Source organism: Ambystoma mexicanum, chromosome 7q, assembly GCF_040938575.1.
Source record: "Ambystoma mexicanum isolate Mex_15411 chromosome 7q, UKY_AmexF1_1, whole genome shotgun sequence".
NCBI lineage: Eukaryota > Metazoa > Chordata > Amphibia > Caudata > Ambystomatidae > Ambystoma > Ambystoma mexicanum.
In genome coordinates, this window is record NC_090941.1 from 499204390 (window position 1) to 499222550 (window position 18161).

Here is an 18161-nt window from a genome sequence, read left to right on the forward strand (position 1 = left end):
ACCTACTACACGCTCTGCAGTTCGCTTCGGGGTGGTCCCTCGGCAAGCAGAGATTGCACGTGGCGTGCCTGTCGACCCAAGGCTATTTGCGGTTGCACTTGGGGCAGAATTGGAAAGGGGTACCCTCCATACGCACCTTGAGGCAGCGGGCTGGTAAGTGTAGGAAATATATAAGGTGTACCTATATACCAAGAATGAAGAGTATGTACCACCCCCCACTCTCCCTACTTGCAGGGCCGAGGCCAGCGGCCTACTAGGCCCGGGCCGAGGCCAGCGGCCTTCCGAGGCCCAGATCCGTCGTGCAGCAGGCGACGGTCGATGTCTTCTCCAGCCGTCGTCGAGTGTCGAGGGTCGACGTTGGGGTGGGGAAGGATGTTAATAAATAATTTTAACTTCAATAATTATCAAAAGTATGGCTAAGGCCAGGGGACTCCGCAAGATGCTTCCGACCAGTATGGTGGAAAAAAACAATCTGAGGATCCTAGACGCGTGAGGGATCTTGGGTACAGTGGACGCCACACTAGGGATAGTATTACTGGCACACCTGTGTCGACGCCCATTTTCGAGTTTCGAAAAACAAACTATAATACTCCGCAGCTTCCACTAGATGTCGGCCTATGCACAGCATGTGATCTAAGCAGATTCCACAAGCCTCAGAAATATATATATATATATATATATATATATATATATAAATAGCAGGAAAAATATATATACCTGGCTATATTTGTCCACGTCCAGCGAAGATGGCTGGAAAACTCACGTTGAAAAAATCAGAGCGTCTGGGTGAAAAAAGATAGTGCATTTCTAAATTAAGGCATTGCTAGTGGGCTAGAATTAAGGGTGCTCAAAGTGAGGTGGGTGGTTGACTGGGTAGCTCAAGAGTGCTCAAGGTGCATAGTGAAAGCTATGTGAAGGAGAGTAGTGGATGTCTTTTAGTGGGCTAGTAAGTAACAAGTGCACACTGTGCAGATTGGAACATGACTTATTTAGAGCCGAGTGAGGAGTAGTTGAGCATTGCGGAGGGTTGTGCGCAGATCAGAGTGCTGGATTGCATTTAGTGGGCTAACGGGTACAGGAGGTACAGATTAGGACACTGCATTATTTCAAAATCGAGTGAGGAAAATGACACTACGGAGGGTTAACTAGTCGGGCGGTGCGCATGGAATAGACAGAACAGTATTAGTGTCTAATTCAGAAAGATCCTAATGTCTAGAACAAAAGGTGGCCGGTGGATTAATCTTACCCATTTTGCGGGATCGCAACGGTCTGTAGATCTGGCGAGCTGTTCAGTGACTTGCAGAACAGTGGAAAGGTTATCGCGCATACGTACTAAATAGCCGCGAGATCGGGTATGGGAACACTATCGAAGTGCAGGGAGTGCATGCGTGGTTGGCAATGTTATGAGTGGAGAGCAGTGCACCTAGATAGTGGGCTGCATGTTCTGTTGGAGAACCATTACAATATGGGTTCTTTGGTTGTAAAGTATGTGAACCAAAGGTATTGCTTGTACAGAGCTGGAAATGCAGTCACTTTGAAAATGAAAACGGTAAAACAACCGCGTTTGCTCGTTAAGGTTGACAGTACAATGAATTGCATGGAAAAGTAACAACCAAGTGATTGTCTTTACAATTTTAGTTTTTAACACATGAAGGGCACACAAAATCTGGATGTGACCTTTTCTAAAAGTAGATGGAGCTAAATTTGGCACTTTGGGCACATGTGAATAATTGTTCATATATACAGGGCATACGGAGTTAGTGTGTTACTGTGTCATTTTTGCAGCAGCTGCTTGCAAGCGCATGCGAGATACATCAGCGGTTCTGCATTACAAGTTGTACATTGCAAGTTAATGTGCCACACCATAATTGAGAGGGTTTGGAGTTTCAGGAGGAGCATTAGATCGCATTGGGGATGCATCAGCAGTAGTACATTACAAAGTTCATGTGCGACACCTAAAGACAAAAGTTAGGACCGAATCTGTGTATTACAGGTAGATGATGGTCTTGGACACAGATAGTTAAAAACATTTGTTCCACAGGGTGTAACAGTGGTATTGCACATTATGTTACATAAGCTAAATTACAGTAGTTTCGAAAACTGTAGGATCTATCTGAAAAACAGGTTCCATTCGATTGCAATATTTAGACCTTGTTTCACTGAGTTCAGACGAAAAATACATTGTTGTTCTAGTTTACAAAGGGCTAGATCTCTATCGCCCCCTCTGAAAGGATTCTTTGCTGTTTGGAGAATGAACCAAAACATATCGTCGTGGCTGTGGGTCTTCTCTTGGAAGTGTGCCACCATTGGTTTATCTGGTATGGCATTTTTAATACACAATCTGTGTTCGCCATCTATAAGACAACCTCAAACACTTTGGCGACAACTCTATACCGTAAACCTACTGTCATGATTCCTGCCCCTCATGTCCCCAGCCCTCCAAGATGTCAGGCTGGAGCCAGACCACAATCACCTACATGGCCCTCAAGGGCCTCTCCATCCCTCCAAAGACCCACTTGGAGTCAGACTTGGCGCTTGTGGCACCAGACTCACTCACTCCCATAGGATAACATTGGGGATTGGACTTGTAGTGCATTGATGGGGACAGGATGGATGTCCCCACATATTTCGGTTCCCAGAACTGCATGTGCAGTCTAGTCTTTTGGGTGTGGTTCAGCCCAGAGACACCTGGGATACCCAGAGACTATTTAAGCCACGCCCAGGCTGAGAAGCATGCTTTGTGTTTTCTGCACCTGCAGCGTGATACTCACATGTTCGGATCAGTCTCCAGTAGGCCTGCATCAAGAACACCGTTAGGAACAGCCTTACCTTGCGGCGCTTCTGCCCATCATTCATCGCTTCTTCTGTTCTGCGGGCATCTTCGGCGGTGTCATTCCCACCCCGGCACGCCGCTTCCTAAGGAAAAGCGAAAAGAACAGAAAAAAGGCATTAGTAAGCATTCAGCAAATCTTCGCTTATTTTTAAAGACTGTACGAGCTTCAAACGCTTACCTGAATCCCAGCCGCTCTGGGGGAACTCTGTCTCCGGAACTTCTCATCCATCTGCAAGAGGAAAAAGACACTCCAGGTTAGCGTGGAAACATCTAGAGGCGCTGCATACCACGCTTACTCACCGCATTTCTTCTTCATAATCGGCATCCACGCAGAAAACGTTGCGGCACCTAAAAGAAACAGAAACAGAACTCCGTTCAATACAAATACGAAGGGGTCGCATCGCGCATTGCACTCTCAATCACCTTCAGCGCTACTCATCTCAGCAGCACGTCGCCATCCCCGGACACCGGCCATCATCTAAGGAAGGAAAGGAACAAAGTTAGAGAACTGTTCAAAAGACTCATACTTACCTGTCGGACTCTTGCCAGTGAAGTAACTAGGCAGCAACGAGCCCGCATCAATCAACGCGCCCCTGCACTGAAAGCAGGATGGAGAGCACACTTTCCAAGAATACAAGGTGAGCTGTGGAAGGGTTGGACCCCAGGGAAGAAGGGGTTCAAGCACACAGAGACAATAGGGAGTTAAACTCTACCAATCCTGTGTTTCAGGCCCAGTCTCCAGTCGAGTAGACTCCAGGGAAGGGTTCAAGGTCGTAAGAGGTCAGAACAGGCTGAGTGACGTCCTCGTGGATACCGGGTGAGCATTACACCTACCTCAAAGAACACACTGCTGGAGTTCCACAGTTTCCATCCAGCGGCCTTGAAAGAAAACTTAATTTTGGCCGATTTCTTCACCTAAAACGCAACTGTACCACAAAAGAAAACTACAATACCACGAGTCAAGAGTTGTCAACCAGACTGAAAGCCAGAAGTTATCCAAGTTACGTGATCCGCAGAGCCCAAAAAAGAGCAAAAAACACTAGTAGAGAAACTTGTCTCACTCCAACTCCACGCAATACATGCAAGGACAAGATGACCTGTGTCACCACCTTTACTCCTCTGAGTAACCTGATCAAATAAAGTATCCTCTGGCATTGGAATATCCTCCACACCGAATCTTTCAAGCCTATTAAACCTCGGTTTGCTTTCAAGCGAAGTAGAAATCTAAAAGATCACTTGGTTAACACCTATATCGAACCCACTGCACCTCTGAATCGACAACTAACACTCTGGAATTTACCGCCTGTTATAGGCCATTACAAATGCGGATCCAGCTCAGTGTGCTGCTTAACAAAAGATATGAAATCCATCAATCTAAATGGCAAAACATGGACTTTTAATACTTTTTCCAACTGTAAAAGTAAATGGACAGTTTACGCCATTCAATGCCCATGTAAATTGCTATACATAGGCAAAAGCAAACGTGAAATTAGACAACGCATATGCGAGCACAGATTGTGCATTAAAAATGCCATACCAGATTGTGATAACCTGACAGAAGCGCCAGACACGGAAAACCCAAAGGAGGGTTGGTGGGACAAGAGACAGAAAATAAAACAGTGCTGGATCATGAAAACGAAACACACACAGGCCCTGATATTCACGGCTGCAGACTTCATAAAAGCATCGGCTCAGGCAGCCGCGGGAAAAGACATGACTCATGTAAATAGTTTACACATCAAAGGCAACACGTTCCCTCTGAAGTCAACGCCGGCTCAGGCAGCCGAGGGAAAAACTTGTTTCCAGTTTAAGGTTGGCAAGTTCCTTTCGAAGTCAAACCGCAGTTATAATGACCGGAACAGAAAACCATACGAGCGTGTTAATAAACAAAAGAGCGAGCCACAGAAAACTGTAGAAAACAGCATTACTGTATCACAGAACTTACCATGTACTTTTACAATGAAAACCAGCGTTCTCCACGAGGCACCAGTGCGGGCTCCATTATGGCGACCAGGATCCTCCAAGGATGGGGGGCCGGGCTTGGAGGGGCTTTTCAAACTTTCGGGCGGGGAAGCATCCTGATTGGGTGGAATTGTCCAAGCCCCTATATAAGGGAGGAGAAAAGGAAAAAATGACGGATTTGTTTCCTTTCTGTTGCAGAGGCCAGCAGAGAGTGAGGAAGCAGCCAAGAGGTTCCAGTGGGCATACGAAGACGGAACTAAGGTTTTTCCCTTATGCTCTAACCAAGCCTGCTGATAACGAACTTTGGACTCTAAACAGGGGTTCTTACCCAACTTAATTTCTTTTGTTACGATTTTTGAAGTCAATAAAGACAAATTTTCGTTAACTTAACTCCTGCTCATAGTGATCCATTACATCAGTAGTGGCAGCGGTGGGATCGAGAACACTATGGAGGCCATAATCAAAGCACTTACAGATGGTCAGCAACAAATGCAACAGGCAATGCAGGTGCAGTCGCATCAAGCGCAAACGGACCGACAGGCGTTACAGCAGGCTCTACAGATACAGGCAGCCATGCAAGAAGCCATCAAGCACATCACGGAGACTATGACAGCTACAAGGGGTAATTCCATAGCCCCAACTAATGTACTACAAAAATATCAGCAAGGTGAAGATCCAGGGTATTTTTTCACCAACTTCGAGAGAGTGGCAAGAAATTCGCAGTGGCCGGTGGAGAAATGGGGCCACTTCATTGCTCCATTATTGACTGGTCCCTTACAAGGAGCATATCAGGCGGCAAATCCAACAGGAGATGTTACTTACGCGGAGATCAAGAAAACCATATTAGAACGAATGGGGGTTGACGACGAGGCCTACAGATCCAGACTAAGGGATACCCGCCTACGAACCGGTGAGACCCCCAGACAACTGTATTATCGAATACACAATCTCTGTGACAAATGGTTAAAACCAGCCTCCGGATCAGTACAGGAAATAATGGAGAAAGTTAAACTCGAACAATTCATAGAGGCTTTACCCTTTGCGATGCATAGATGGGTACGTCAACATCATAGGCCCACTCTAGCGGAGGCCACTGATATCCCAACAGCATTTCAGAAAGCAGGTACTACGCGACCACCGTCGGTAGACCCCATCAAATTGGTACCCAAAAGAACAGCCCTACCCGAGGTAAAGAGGAGTCAACCAGGCCAAGGAAATGGTTGGAACACGACGACCAGACAACCACAATGTTTTGACTGTGGCGAATGGGGACATATTGCCCGGTATTGCCCACGAAAATATGTAAGTTCCTTCTTTACCAGAATGCCCACCTCTGCCTTTCTCAGGGGGCTGGAGTCCCATAACTCTCGGCCAACCCTCACCCATGGACCCTTTGGTAATGCTTACCTGAACTTTACGGGGGCGCCTGGTTCTGGTGCGTAGTTCTTTTTCTTAGATTTGCATAGACTGGCAATTTCTGCAAAAATGGTATAATAACTATTATTCACTAATAGGAACTAAAAACTCTGTCCGCAGATTTTCAAGGTAGATGTTGATCAAGTAATGTCTTCACTGTAGGAAGGTGTACTTCAGCTCACCTGTGTATTGGTTTAGTTGAGCTCTCCATCCTGCTCTTGTGCAGGGGGGCTAGTTCTGAAGAATAATAAGTCTTGGAGTAGCTATAGTGGCTATAGGTAACTAACCCACAGGAAAATCTAGCACCAGTAAGGGGTATTAAACAGAAGAAGGTACTGGAGAACTGTGGAGATAATAAGGCTAGCAGCAGCAAATGAAAAGAGCTTCCCCTAACCAACTAGCAGTGAGGTACTAAGGGCAAGCTAATATTAGATGAGGAAAAATTATTAGACAATGAGCTGAGGTAAAAATAAATAAACTCTGCTAATGGGCTGAATACTTTATGTATGCGCACTGTATGCGGGGCTATTATATACGTTCTTTTTGTTGACCGAGGACTTTAGGAAGCAACGTGACGCAATTCCTTTTTATTCTCCTTTCCTGCACAAAGGCCGTATAGCTGTATGGTCTAAACAAACACAGAGAAAAGGAATTGATAGAGTAATAACTGTTAGGATGGCAGGAGCCGTTAACTGATCCATGAGAACGGCAAAATACATGACAGGAACAAATGTATTTCGTTTAGAATTATTTTGTTACTTGCGTTTCTGTAGAATGTCGGGAGCATATGTTCTCATGGAGCATAACTGGCGGCTGAGGGAAATACGTTGCCGCAGCTACACGTCTGACTGAAAACCTCTGAAGCAGAGAGGTGTCAGGAAAGGGTCTGTGTGGCAGAAAAATGGAGCGGGCAGGGAAGGAGGATACTGGGAGAATAAATGGAAAGAAACACTAAGGGGATAATAATGGAAAATAAGCTGAAGACTGAAGAGCTGAAACGTGACATGATCCGCGGTAAACGTTACACTGCAGCAGCAGAAGCAACGCGAAGCGCGGACAAATCAGGGGGCGGGGCTTATATAGGGACATGATCTAAAGGCATAGACAAACACTTCTGCACCAAGTACAACTAACAGGGCGGCCATATTAGGAGATCAGGAATGGGTAAATCAGTTAACTGCAGAACCTGACTTATGTGTGGCCCAAGAATGCCAGGCTAATGACCAACTCATCTGAGGAACTGAACGTGGTACCTTGCCCGTGATCATGACACCCTTTTTCTTCACCCTTGGAGTACCTGGTTTCCTGCAGGAACATGACATCCAGTTCTGCCCTTCAAAATTCCCTTGCCACCATGGATCGTTTTGGTGGGTGAGTTCAAACCTTTCACGTTCAGGGTGCCTATCCGTAGGTGCCCCTCCCCGGGCCTATTTCCCATTGGTGCCATCATGTTATCCCTATCCGGGAACTAGATTCATCCCACCTATGGGACCTCAGTGCGGCAGCCTGCACCCGACCCATCAAACACCCAAGTGCTGGAAAAGCCTGTACCAGGTAAGTAATGCCCTCCCTCCTTTCCCCAAACCCCCAATCCCCCGCCCGGCGTTCGGCCCTTCCCTGTTGCATCACCGGGTGAGGACAGAACCACCTATGGGATCCCCCCCAATGGGGGCCCTTCTACTCACACCTCCTACTCTTGAGCCCCCCCAATGTCCTCCACTTTGCACCATCTAACCCCATTACAACTTCCTAACACTTCCCGCCCCGTTAACTTGACTTTAAGCTCAGATATCCCCACAACAAACCACGTGCTGTGACAGACCCCTCCATGAGGAGAACATGAAAATCCCCTGGGCAGGTAGGACCAGGATCCGTGTACAAATCTGTCCCTTGACAGCCACGGCATGACCGCCCACTTAAGCATGACATCTCAGGTCCCCTCGGCTGGGGGGTGTTCAGCTTCCTGAACTTCCGCAAGCCCAGGATGTGCCTTCTCCTTGAACCCTGTGTACGCCACTGTCCTCCATCCGGTATCTGTTCCCCTGAAGTGTGCAGGGTCCCCTCCTCTCCAATCAGTTCACTCATATCACTCTTGATCTCCTGTTCCGTGACAAGTCTATATTTACACCCCTCCACTTGGAAAGAGATGGAAAACGGAAAGCCCTACCGATACCAGACTCCATTTTCGTTTAACCACCTAGTGAGGGGCGCACAGAGCCTTCTTTTCGAGAGGGTGAGGAAGGACAGGTCCTGAAAGACTGTCACCCTTGCAGACCCATACATCACTGGACCCTTTTTCTGCGCTTTTTCCAAAATTTTGATTCTGTCGCCAAAGTTATGGAAGCGGACCAGAACAGATCTGGGGTCGTCTGCTGCTGGCCCGCCAGCCCTGTGTAACCTCTCAATCTTGACCTCGTCAATCGCATCATTGTCGAAGATGAGTTTAATAATGGCGTATAAGGCATTCAGCAGGTCTTTCTCAGTCTCCCCTTCTTTCTACGGAATCCCAAATAACTGTAAGATATTGCGCCTCTCCCCATTCTCTAAGTCATCCATCTTCAGGAGGATGTCCTCCTCCCTTCTCTCCACCTCCGAAAGGCGCACGACAATTTGGGTCTCCATCCTGTCGAGGGAGGACTGGTTATGTTCCACCTCCGCCAGTTTTTTCCTCCATCTTATTGATTCTATGGGTTATTTTGTCGACTCTCCATCCCATGTCCACCCTCATGTTTCTGATCTCCTCGAGGAGGGCCGCTACGTCCTCCTTGGTGGCTCACGTGTCTTCACCCATCGTTGACCTATCACCTCGACAAGGCATTCCCTTCTCTGGCACTCTCGGGGTGTATTCGAAAGGAGCCAGTCTCTCCCTTGGTTCCATATACCTTAGCCTCGTGCTGGTCAGTACTGTCTGTTACGTAGGGCGGCCTATCCTCAGGTTAGGTGAAACTGATCACTGTGCCCCCTCCGGTGGGACAACGGGGATGTCAGATGAAAAGTCACAGGTCCACTTGACCAGTGCCCAAGCACTCAGCTCAGTGACCTTCTTTGCTACCTTGGGTGGCTCCAGGAGACAGGGCACATGTAGTGAGCTCGTAGACGTCCTCTTGACGGGCAGTGGCTAACCCCTGTATGGCCCCCTGGGTCTCCCTCCCAGGGGGCTGAAGAGGGCCTGATTCATCTGGGTCTGAGGTGGGCAGGCACATGCCCATGCATTCTCCCAGGGGGCCCACACCTCACCCCCCAAACCCGCAGTCCTCCAGGGCCTCCCAGCCGCGTGGCCTCCACCTCCTCCCTCGTTCACACCACGCATTCCCCACCGCCCGCGACACTGCTCACATGGGGACAGCAAGCACTGTCCAAGATTTTGTGCCTCCCACCTCAGGGGTTTACGCAACTCTCCCTCCTCTGTCGGGCGCCTTGCTAACCTGGTATCTCCTGTGGGTTGGGGGCCAGTCACAAGTCAAGAACACTTCACCATTGTTGCAACCCTACCGTAATTTGGTTGCCTCCTATACACCTGGTGCCTTTCTCCTCAGGTATGAGATAGTGGTTTTCCTGAGCTGGACAAAGATAGAATGGCCGGGGTCCAGCACTACCGCAGACCCCAGGAAGATCCCCACTGCATTCCGGGGTAGAGGGGCGAGGAGCCCGCAAGACACAGATCTTGGAGGCTGGGCACGGTGGGCTGCTTCCTGGCCGATATGGCCTTGATTCCCACACTTCCTTATCTCGTTCACAGGTGGGGGAGGAGTGTTGAGCAAGGCCTCCGCGCCAGCCCCCCCGTCCGTGCCCCCACTGCAAGTGTGCCCTCAGTCACCCACAACCAAACTGCGCTCCTCAAGGCTCCTCAAAGGCCCCCGTGGCTGCTCTGGTGCACGGGGGGCAGGCCAGTAAACCTCCCACTCCTGTGGGGCAGGATCCATAAGGTCCCCATTACCCCCTGGTAAATGGAGGGATGGGGGTCCACTGCAGGCACCCTTGGCAGCCCCCTGGTGTTCTGGGGGGCGGCCTGTGTGCGCCGACCTGCCTCCGACCCGCTCAAAAGGGTTCGCTTTGCCTGGAGCTCCAATCCGGTTCGGGGCCAACACGTACCCCTCTGCGGCCTCCGAGATCACATGCTCGGGATTCTGGGCACCCTCTGCCTTAGGAGATGGACCGGGGGGTTGCACCCAGGTCTCCCACGGCTGTTTGGGGGGTGGGGGGTTCAACCCTCTATTAGGCCCTGAGAGGAGGAGCTATTCACGGAGACCTCTGCATCTCCTCCGCGCCCCCTGGTGGCCGTCCCCTGTTACTTAACTTTTATTGTTTTCCTTTTACAGGTTGATCCTTAAAGCCTACATCTGTACCTGTTTCTTCTAAATGTATGCTCACTTGTAGCTCATGCCTCCGACTGTCCGGACCTGCTTCAGGACACATTGACTGATTTCGGTTTCTTCACAGAAACCTGGTTCCAGGATTCCTCTGACCCAGTTATTAGTGAGGCACTACCCTCCAATTATGCTGTTCTTAGATTTGACCGTACTGCTGGCCGTCATGGTGGTGGGATCGCCATGTTTTTTAATGCTGCCTTTCAGTGTTCTATTTTAGCATTTTCTCACGGGCTGCATATGGAAGCATGTTTCTTCTGCGCGGTTGTTTCCCCCACCTGCACACTCTCTATTTTTTGTTGGTTTACCGTCCTCCCCCTCGCGATGCTGCTTTGATTCCAGGCTTACTCAAAATTGTATCCGATTTAAGTCTCCATTTTAAATCTCTTATTCTTGGAGATTTTAATTTTCACCCTAATGGCCCCTCTGATCTTCTTAGCTTGAGCTTTCGGTCTGCACTTGCTGACTTTGATCTAGGTCAGCACGTTGTGGGCCCCACTCACTGCTCTGGGAATAAGCTTGAATTGATTTTTTCTCCTTCGGGCCTGATTACTGTGCATACATTCTTCCCTGTCACCTGGTCCGATCATCTAGTCATTCCCTTCTCTATTAAGGCTCTCCCCTGGCACCTCCTGTGTCTCCTTTGCCTCGCCCTCCTGTCCGTAACTGGAACACTGTCTCCCGGCGTGCCATCATTTGTAATATTAACGATCTTTTGCCCTCGTCGCTCCCTTGGATTTCTTCTCTCTCTCCTCTGCATTTACTGCTGCTGCTGACCTTCTTGCACCTCTGCGCCTGTCCAAATCTCTTGGTCGCCCTTCCCAACCTTGGTTCTCGGCCTCCTTTGCTGATCTGCATTCTCTTAAACGCAAGGCTGAGCGCAGATGGAGAACCGACTACTCCTCCTCTGCCTTGTCTGCTTTCCATGGTGCTACGGCCAGCTATCAGCTGACCATCTTTGGGGCTAAGCGTGCTTACCTTACCTCCACCATTGACACAGTTGCCAATGCCCTGAAAACTCTGTTTAAAAGGGTGCAGGCCTTGTCCACACATCCTTCGGACAATTCCATTTGACCTTCATTGGCTTTGTGCTGCTCTCTTTCTTCTTTCTTTCAGGATAAAATCTCTCTTATCCATCAGAGGATCCGCGCTGCTCAGTGCTCGACTCCTTTGCTCCCTTCCACATCCCAGGTTACCCCTCCCCCCCACTCTCTGGTTGCAGTTCCCTGTGTTCTCTGAGGCAGACGTTATTGCAGCAACACCACGTCTTAAATCTGCCTCTCCGGCCAGCCCGATCCCTCTTAGGGTCAGTAAGGAAATTATTCCCCAGATTGCTGGACTTGTATCCTCCTCGGTTAATCTCTCTTTATCCTCCGGTGTTGTTCCTACCTCTCTCAAACATGCACTGGTTATTCCTCTTCTTAAAAAGCCCAGCCTTGATTCTACTCTTCCTGCTAATTTTTGGCTTTTCTCGCTTCTGTCCTATCCTGTGAAACTGCTTGAATCTCTTGTTATGCCCCTGCTCTCCTCCTTTTTGGACAATGTGGGTGCCCTTGACCCCTTTCAATCTGGCTTCTGACCGGGCCAGGGTACTGAATCTGTTCTAGTGTCAGTGGTGGACGATCTCGCTGAGATTGCTGACCAGGGGGCGGGGGTGGGTGCCCTCCTCCTCCTGGACCTCTCAGCGGTGTTCGACACCATTGACCACGCCATCCTTGTGCAGAGGCTTTCTCTATTCAGCATCTCTGATTCTATTCTGCAGTGGTTTGTTTCTTTTCTGACGGATTGCTCTCATTCTTTGTTTCTGTCCCTCTTCTGCACTTCCTCTTCTTTGCAGAGTCCCTCAACGCTTGGCACCATCTCCTCTTCTCTTTTATGTTTATATACGCCCACTTATTCTGCTCATTCAGTCCTTTGGCTTCTGCTGTGATTCCTACGCAGATGATACCCAGATCCTGATGCGGCTGGATCTTGACACAGCTGATACTGCTTTTCGCTGCCAGTCCTGCCTGTCCGCAATCCACTCCTGGATGGTCTGCAACTGCCTATGTCTCAAAGGGGACAAGACTGAGGTGCTTCTTGTCGGTCCTCGGCCGGATGCCTCCCTCTGGTCTGTGGCTTTTTGGCCTCGTGAACTGGGTCCTTTACCAACTCCCTCCAGCGTTGTGAAAAATCTGGGGGTCAATCTCTCCTCCACCCTTTCACCTCTTCCCCAGGTGGTGAGTGCAGTTTGCCAGGCTGCTCATTTCAAACTCTGTGTTCTTTGTAAAGTTCTTCCTTTTCTCGCAGTCTCCGTCATTCTATGGTTCTGTCTTCTCTCATTTCTGGCTCTTTGGATTACTGAAATTCCGTGCATCTCGCTCCGCCTAAATATCTATTCCATCGTCTCCAGGTTCTACAGAATTCTGCAGCTCATTTGGCTTTGGGGGCCCCGCGGCTCTCCTCGGCCTCTGTTGCCTTGAATACTCTGCACAGATTACCCATTGCTCCCAGGGTGGATTTGAAGTCTTTGCGCATTGTCCACTTTGTGTACTACAAGAAGGGTCCTTTCCATCTTCAAGCCAAATTTTCACATTACACCCCCTCTCGTTCTCTTTGCCCCTCCACCTCCTGCTGTATTTCTGTCCCCCATATCCGACGTGCTCGATTCGGTGGGTGCTCGTTCTTGGTCTGTGCTGCTAAGTTGTGGAATCTCCTTGCCCTCTCTTTGCATCAGGTTCAGGACCATAAGACTCTACTTTTTCTTGGGTGTATTAATTAATCTGTGTTTTCCTTTCTTCTTCCTGCATTCTGTAGACTCTGTTTTTTTGTATAGCGCCTTGATGCCCTTGCTGATGAATGTTGAGCTTTACAAATGCTTTACCATAACAAGGGTATGATAAACACCCATCTAATCCTAAATCTACAGATGGGAGCGAGCTACGACCATCAAATAATAATAATGCAGTCCTAGTGGTGTCTTGTCAAAATAAAAGGGCCTATACTAAAAAACCTATTGCCAATCCTTGCCTCTAAATACAAGCAGCATGGGGGATAATGTTACAAAAAGAAGGAGGTGTTCAAAACGATATGTCAGGATGTTCAAGCTGTTGGCTTCCCTTCCCCACATTTTTAGCATTGGACAAGGCGGTTCACTCGAGCGTAGCAGAATCTCTGGCTTCTTTAACATGAGCATACAGTTCAATCATAACATCGGGACCGTCTGTATGCAAGTCTCTTTACTCCTCAAAATCTCTTCATTCAGAGGGCGTGATGCAACCAAACAAACAAATGATAAGTTATTTTCCTCTGGCTTTTTACAAGTATTCACTTCAGGTGAATCACTAGTCACCCACATCCCCCTCAGTCGGGCTCAGATCTCGTTAGCACAATGTTCACAGGATATTCTTTCGGGTGATTCACGGTTAACTCCAGATCCCCCTCAGCCAGGCTCAGGTCCCCTTTAAACACAATTGGTCTGCCTCAGCCGGGTTCGGTCCAATTTCAATCAAGTATTGAAGACTTTCAAATGTGCACACGGTTTAGCTTGACCCGTTGTAGGACCACTTCGATTTTACAATTCCTTCTCTTTATATTTGTCCACTTTGGGTTTGGATATCTAACAGAGACTTTCAAATGAGCACGCACATGGTGCCAGACCAATCAGTTTTGTGTTCAAATGTTTTATTGTCCAACAAACAAACAAACAAACAAACAAACAAACAAACAAACAAACAAACATTAGACGAGCGTTGCCATATCATTACAATGGTTTTGGTACAAATCTCTTTCGATATCCACAGTAGGTATCTGTTTACATCGCATCAGTGTATAACCTTCCTCGCACCCTTTCCCATTGCCTATTACCATTCTTTATTCCAGTACATTCTGTGAGTCTGGGTTGTCATAATCCATGTCAAGATGTTCCACGCTTCTATCCCTTCTCCTCTCTCATGGTTTCCCTTCTGTAGCGTTCTCAGCCACACAGATGTTTCTGCCAGTGCCCAACTTTGCAAGTCTGCCCACCAGGCTTCTAGTCTAGGGCCCTCAGTTGTTTTCCATGCCAGGGCAATCCTGCGTTTCGCCAGTAGGCACATTAGGACTTTCATTTTGACGAAGAGGGCGTTTGCTCTACCTACCCTCTGGAACAGTCCCAACAGGTGGTATTCCGGGGGCCATGACTGCATCTGAATGCCACCCTGTGCCACTTTGTTTGCTATCTCTCCCCAGAATTATGGGATAACCGATGCATCCCCAAAACATGTGCAACAGCACTGCTCCTTCTTGAGCGCTTCTCGGACAGCTCCCAGTGCCCATGTTGGTTATTAGGGACAGTCTATGCAGGGTCATATATGCTCTGTGGGTGGCGTATGATTGAGTGAGTTGGAATCTAGCATTTCTAGAGATTGTTTTTGTGTAAAGTAGTGTTCTTTCCAACTCTGTGTCTGTCAGTGTTCTCCCAATATCTGCCTCCAATTTGTGATGCACCTTGAGTTCTGCTTCTCCCGCCGTGTTCAAGAACAACTCAGAGTCTGAAAATCATGTGTCCCCCTTTGGATAGGTCATACATGGTATCTAGTGTCACGTTAAACTCTACTTCGTCCTGTCGACCAGACCTTCTTCTCCCGATTCTTCTGACCATGACTGAATGTAACAGGAAGTGACCTTTATGTATGCCTTGCTCGTCAATCAGGGTCTGGAAGGTTATCAACTCACTGTCCCTCACAAGCTCCCTAATAATAGCCATCCCTCTGCCCTCCCAGTGTCTCCTGTATTGCACCAGTGCACCCTGCTGTTCACCTATTATTGCCGTCAGTGGGACATGTACCGAACAGGGATCTGGGCTTCCTAGGAGTTTCCAAGTTCTGCGCCATTCATCCTTACCTAATTGTAGCAACTGGGAGGGCGGCTCCAAGGCGAGCTCATCTACCCAAAGTACTTCTTTCAGAGTTGTTTCAACAGTGGCTGCAGTAGCACGGGTTCTAGTGAGGTCTTATCTCCCAGCCAGCGCACCACATGTTGCAGTTGCCCTGTCGAGTAATAGTTTTCAAAGTGAGGCACCTTCATTCCGCCCTCAGCATAGTCCCTCTGCAGTGTACTCAGAGCTATTCTATTTCTGCACCCTGCCCACAGGAAATTCCGACCCACTCATTCAATTTTTGGAAAAAAGGCACTGGCATATTCCACGGCACATTAGTGAAGCAGTATAAGAGCCAGGGGAGTGCAACCATCTTGAGGAGAGCCGCTCTCCCTGCGACTCCGAGGGGCAGTTTCTTGCAGAATCTCATAGAGCTGAATATACCAGCTACAGCTTTCCGCGTGTTGCTCCTATGTGAGGCTTCTGGGTCATGTCTTATTGTGATGCCCAGGTTGCGGAAGGACTGCGTTTGCCATATGAGGCCTAATAGGGGCAGAATTAGCTCCTCAAGGATTCTCAGCCCTGCAAGCGGAAACAGGCAGGATTTTTCTCGGTTCAATTTGATTCCTGACAGCTTGGCAAACTCATCTATTACATCTAGCAAGTGTGGTAGATTGTCTTCTGGCCTACTTACATACAATCCGGACCATTCTGTTTACGGTATCCATCGTCACTTCAAAGTTCAGTCACTCATTTAGTGCATTCATTATGTTCGCATCACTTGCCACATACTCCTCATGCAATGTGCTCTTCAAATTCCTTCATACAATGTTGCCGCTTGCAACGTTGGTTTCCAGACAGCCTGGGCTAGTATCAGTCTGCCCAACTCACTGGCTGTTCTGCCTTCACTGGTTTTCTTTGTTGTGGGAGTCAAGGACAGTACCACGGCGGCAACCGCTTCTCCCCACCTTGACTATCGACGCGGGAGAGACGCGGGTACCTTCGACACAAAATGCCGGAGTGTTCAGCTCTGATTCCAGGTCTTACGTTTTCTACTCTCGAAGACTCGTAAAAGTTACAGCCTTTCAGTGAAAAGGTCAAGGCTCTTCCTTTGTGTTGCTTTTCAGTCTCACCATCTTTCGCCTTGTATTAAACTGCCATCTTGGAACTGCTGCTTCCTTGTGTGCTTTGCCCTGTCACAAAGGGTCTCCCCTCTGCAGGCTGCAGACACTTCAAGTTCCTTTTATCTTCATTTGGTAAAATAAAATGTCTTTGGACTTTGAGTGCCAGAATGCACCTGGTTACTTTTGCTCCCACTTCACAGCGCCCCAAAATGACATTCTCTGGCTTTGGGAGCTGCAAGAATTAAAAGGGGATGTTGAAATGAGGTCAGGATCTCACCGCCTACCCCACAAAGACCTGGGCTCGCCTGCTTGGCTCAGGGGAGAAGCTCTGCTGTGGGTACCGCCAGGCAACCCCAGCTGCCCCTGGATTTGCCTTTTGGAGGTACAGTTCCCTCGCCACACTGCAGCGCCTCCCTTGTACTCCAAGGGCCAGTGTCTGGGCGGTTTTCTCCTCCTCCAGTACTCCCAGGGTCTGCAGCTCATTTGTATTCCTCTGGCTTCTCAGCACCTTCCAGCATCCCATGCTCGCTCAAAGTGTGCTCTCCTGCTTTGCCTTTTATACTTCCTGGGAGAAGTGGAGTCAGGTGTGAGTAGTTGAAAAGGGCGGCCTGACTTTGCCTGGCCTCATTACCAGGACAGTCTGCTGTCAAAGGGAAAGAGTTAGTTTTCTGTGTCTGACTATGTTTTCTGTCAGTAATCTTTATCCTCCCAGTCCCTCTCTTCCTCGTCTCAGTGTTTACATGGAAAGGGTGCTAGGGGGATTTGGAAAGTCAGCAAATCTTGCACAGTAGGATGGGGCAGAGGTCTGAAAGGAAAGGGGATACCGCACCTCACCATCGGGTGCCACTACCCTAACTCTCGAGGAACTCTCACCCAGGTGATCTTCCCGCACTGGTCCACCCCCAGGAACTGGATCCAACAGTTATGGCCGTTTCCTGGCCACCTGGATGTCAAATCCCTTAGGGTCAGTATATGAGACACCCTTTGTTTTCTCACAATTGCAAGGGGGCTCCCTTCCCCAAGCTTGTTGTACTTCAGGTCTCCCTAAGTCGGGCTCGGACTCGGATCCCTTTCGGATGTCGAAGACTTTCGAAATGTGCATGGCTCTTTTATCAGACCACTGCAGGACCACTTGGACTCAAAGTTCATGGTTACTTTCCATTAATTCACTTTTGCTGTCTGTTTGCTTTTATACTTCAAACAATGTACCTTTCACTGAGACTTTTGAATGGGCAACTTCCTTTTGCCGGACCACTTCGTTACTTTGTATCGCTGGTCTCACAGCTGCTTTTTACTTCAGAGTTCATTCCCAGGTCGGCCTTTCTTCACGTCCCATCCACATGCATGCAGCTTTCACTTGTGACATAATGTTGCTACTTCATTCGCTTTAACACACACTGCTCTCTCAGGTCGCTCGCCAACTCACCGGCTGTGTGTGCATCTTTCTTGTTTTGCTTTTTTCAATTCACGAGTCAAGGTTAGTACCACAGGCTTGGCCTTGCCTCCCCAACTCTGCTGTTCACCCGGGAGAGTCGCTGGCGTCCTTGGAACGCAATCTTCACTTGTGGGATCTGACCTTCTCCACGTGTCTTTTGCAGTCTGTCTGAGGCAACGACCTCCAG

At 48.7% G+C, this 18161-nt stretch overlaps 1 protein-coding gene across 5 annotated transcripts in view; it reads right to left on the minus strand.

Moving 5' to 3' along the window:
- The window catches only part of FNDC3A (fibronectin type III domain containing 3A), a 3436199-nt gene that overhangs the window by 2455501 nt on the left and 962537 nt on the right, over positions 1-18161 (minus strand). For 4 of the 5 annotated variants that reach the window (XM_069639023.1, XM_069639022.1, XM_069639025.1 and 1 more), the window contains one exon: positions 4779-4937. The exons of the other annotated variant lie outside the window; for it this stretch is intronic. In XM_069639023.1, the coding sequence (XP_069495124.1) occupies positions 4779-4937 (159 nt within the window). The remainder of the gene's footprint in view (positions 1-4778; positions 4938-18161) is intronic. 5 annotated transcript variants of the gene reach the window in all.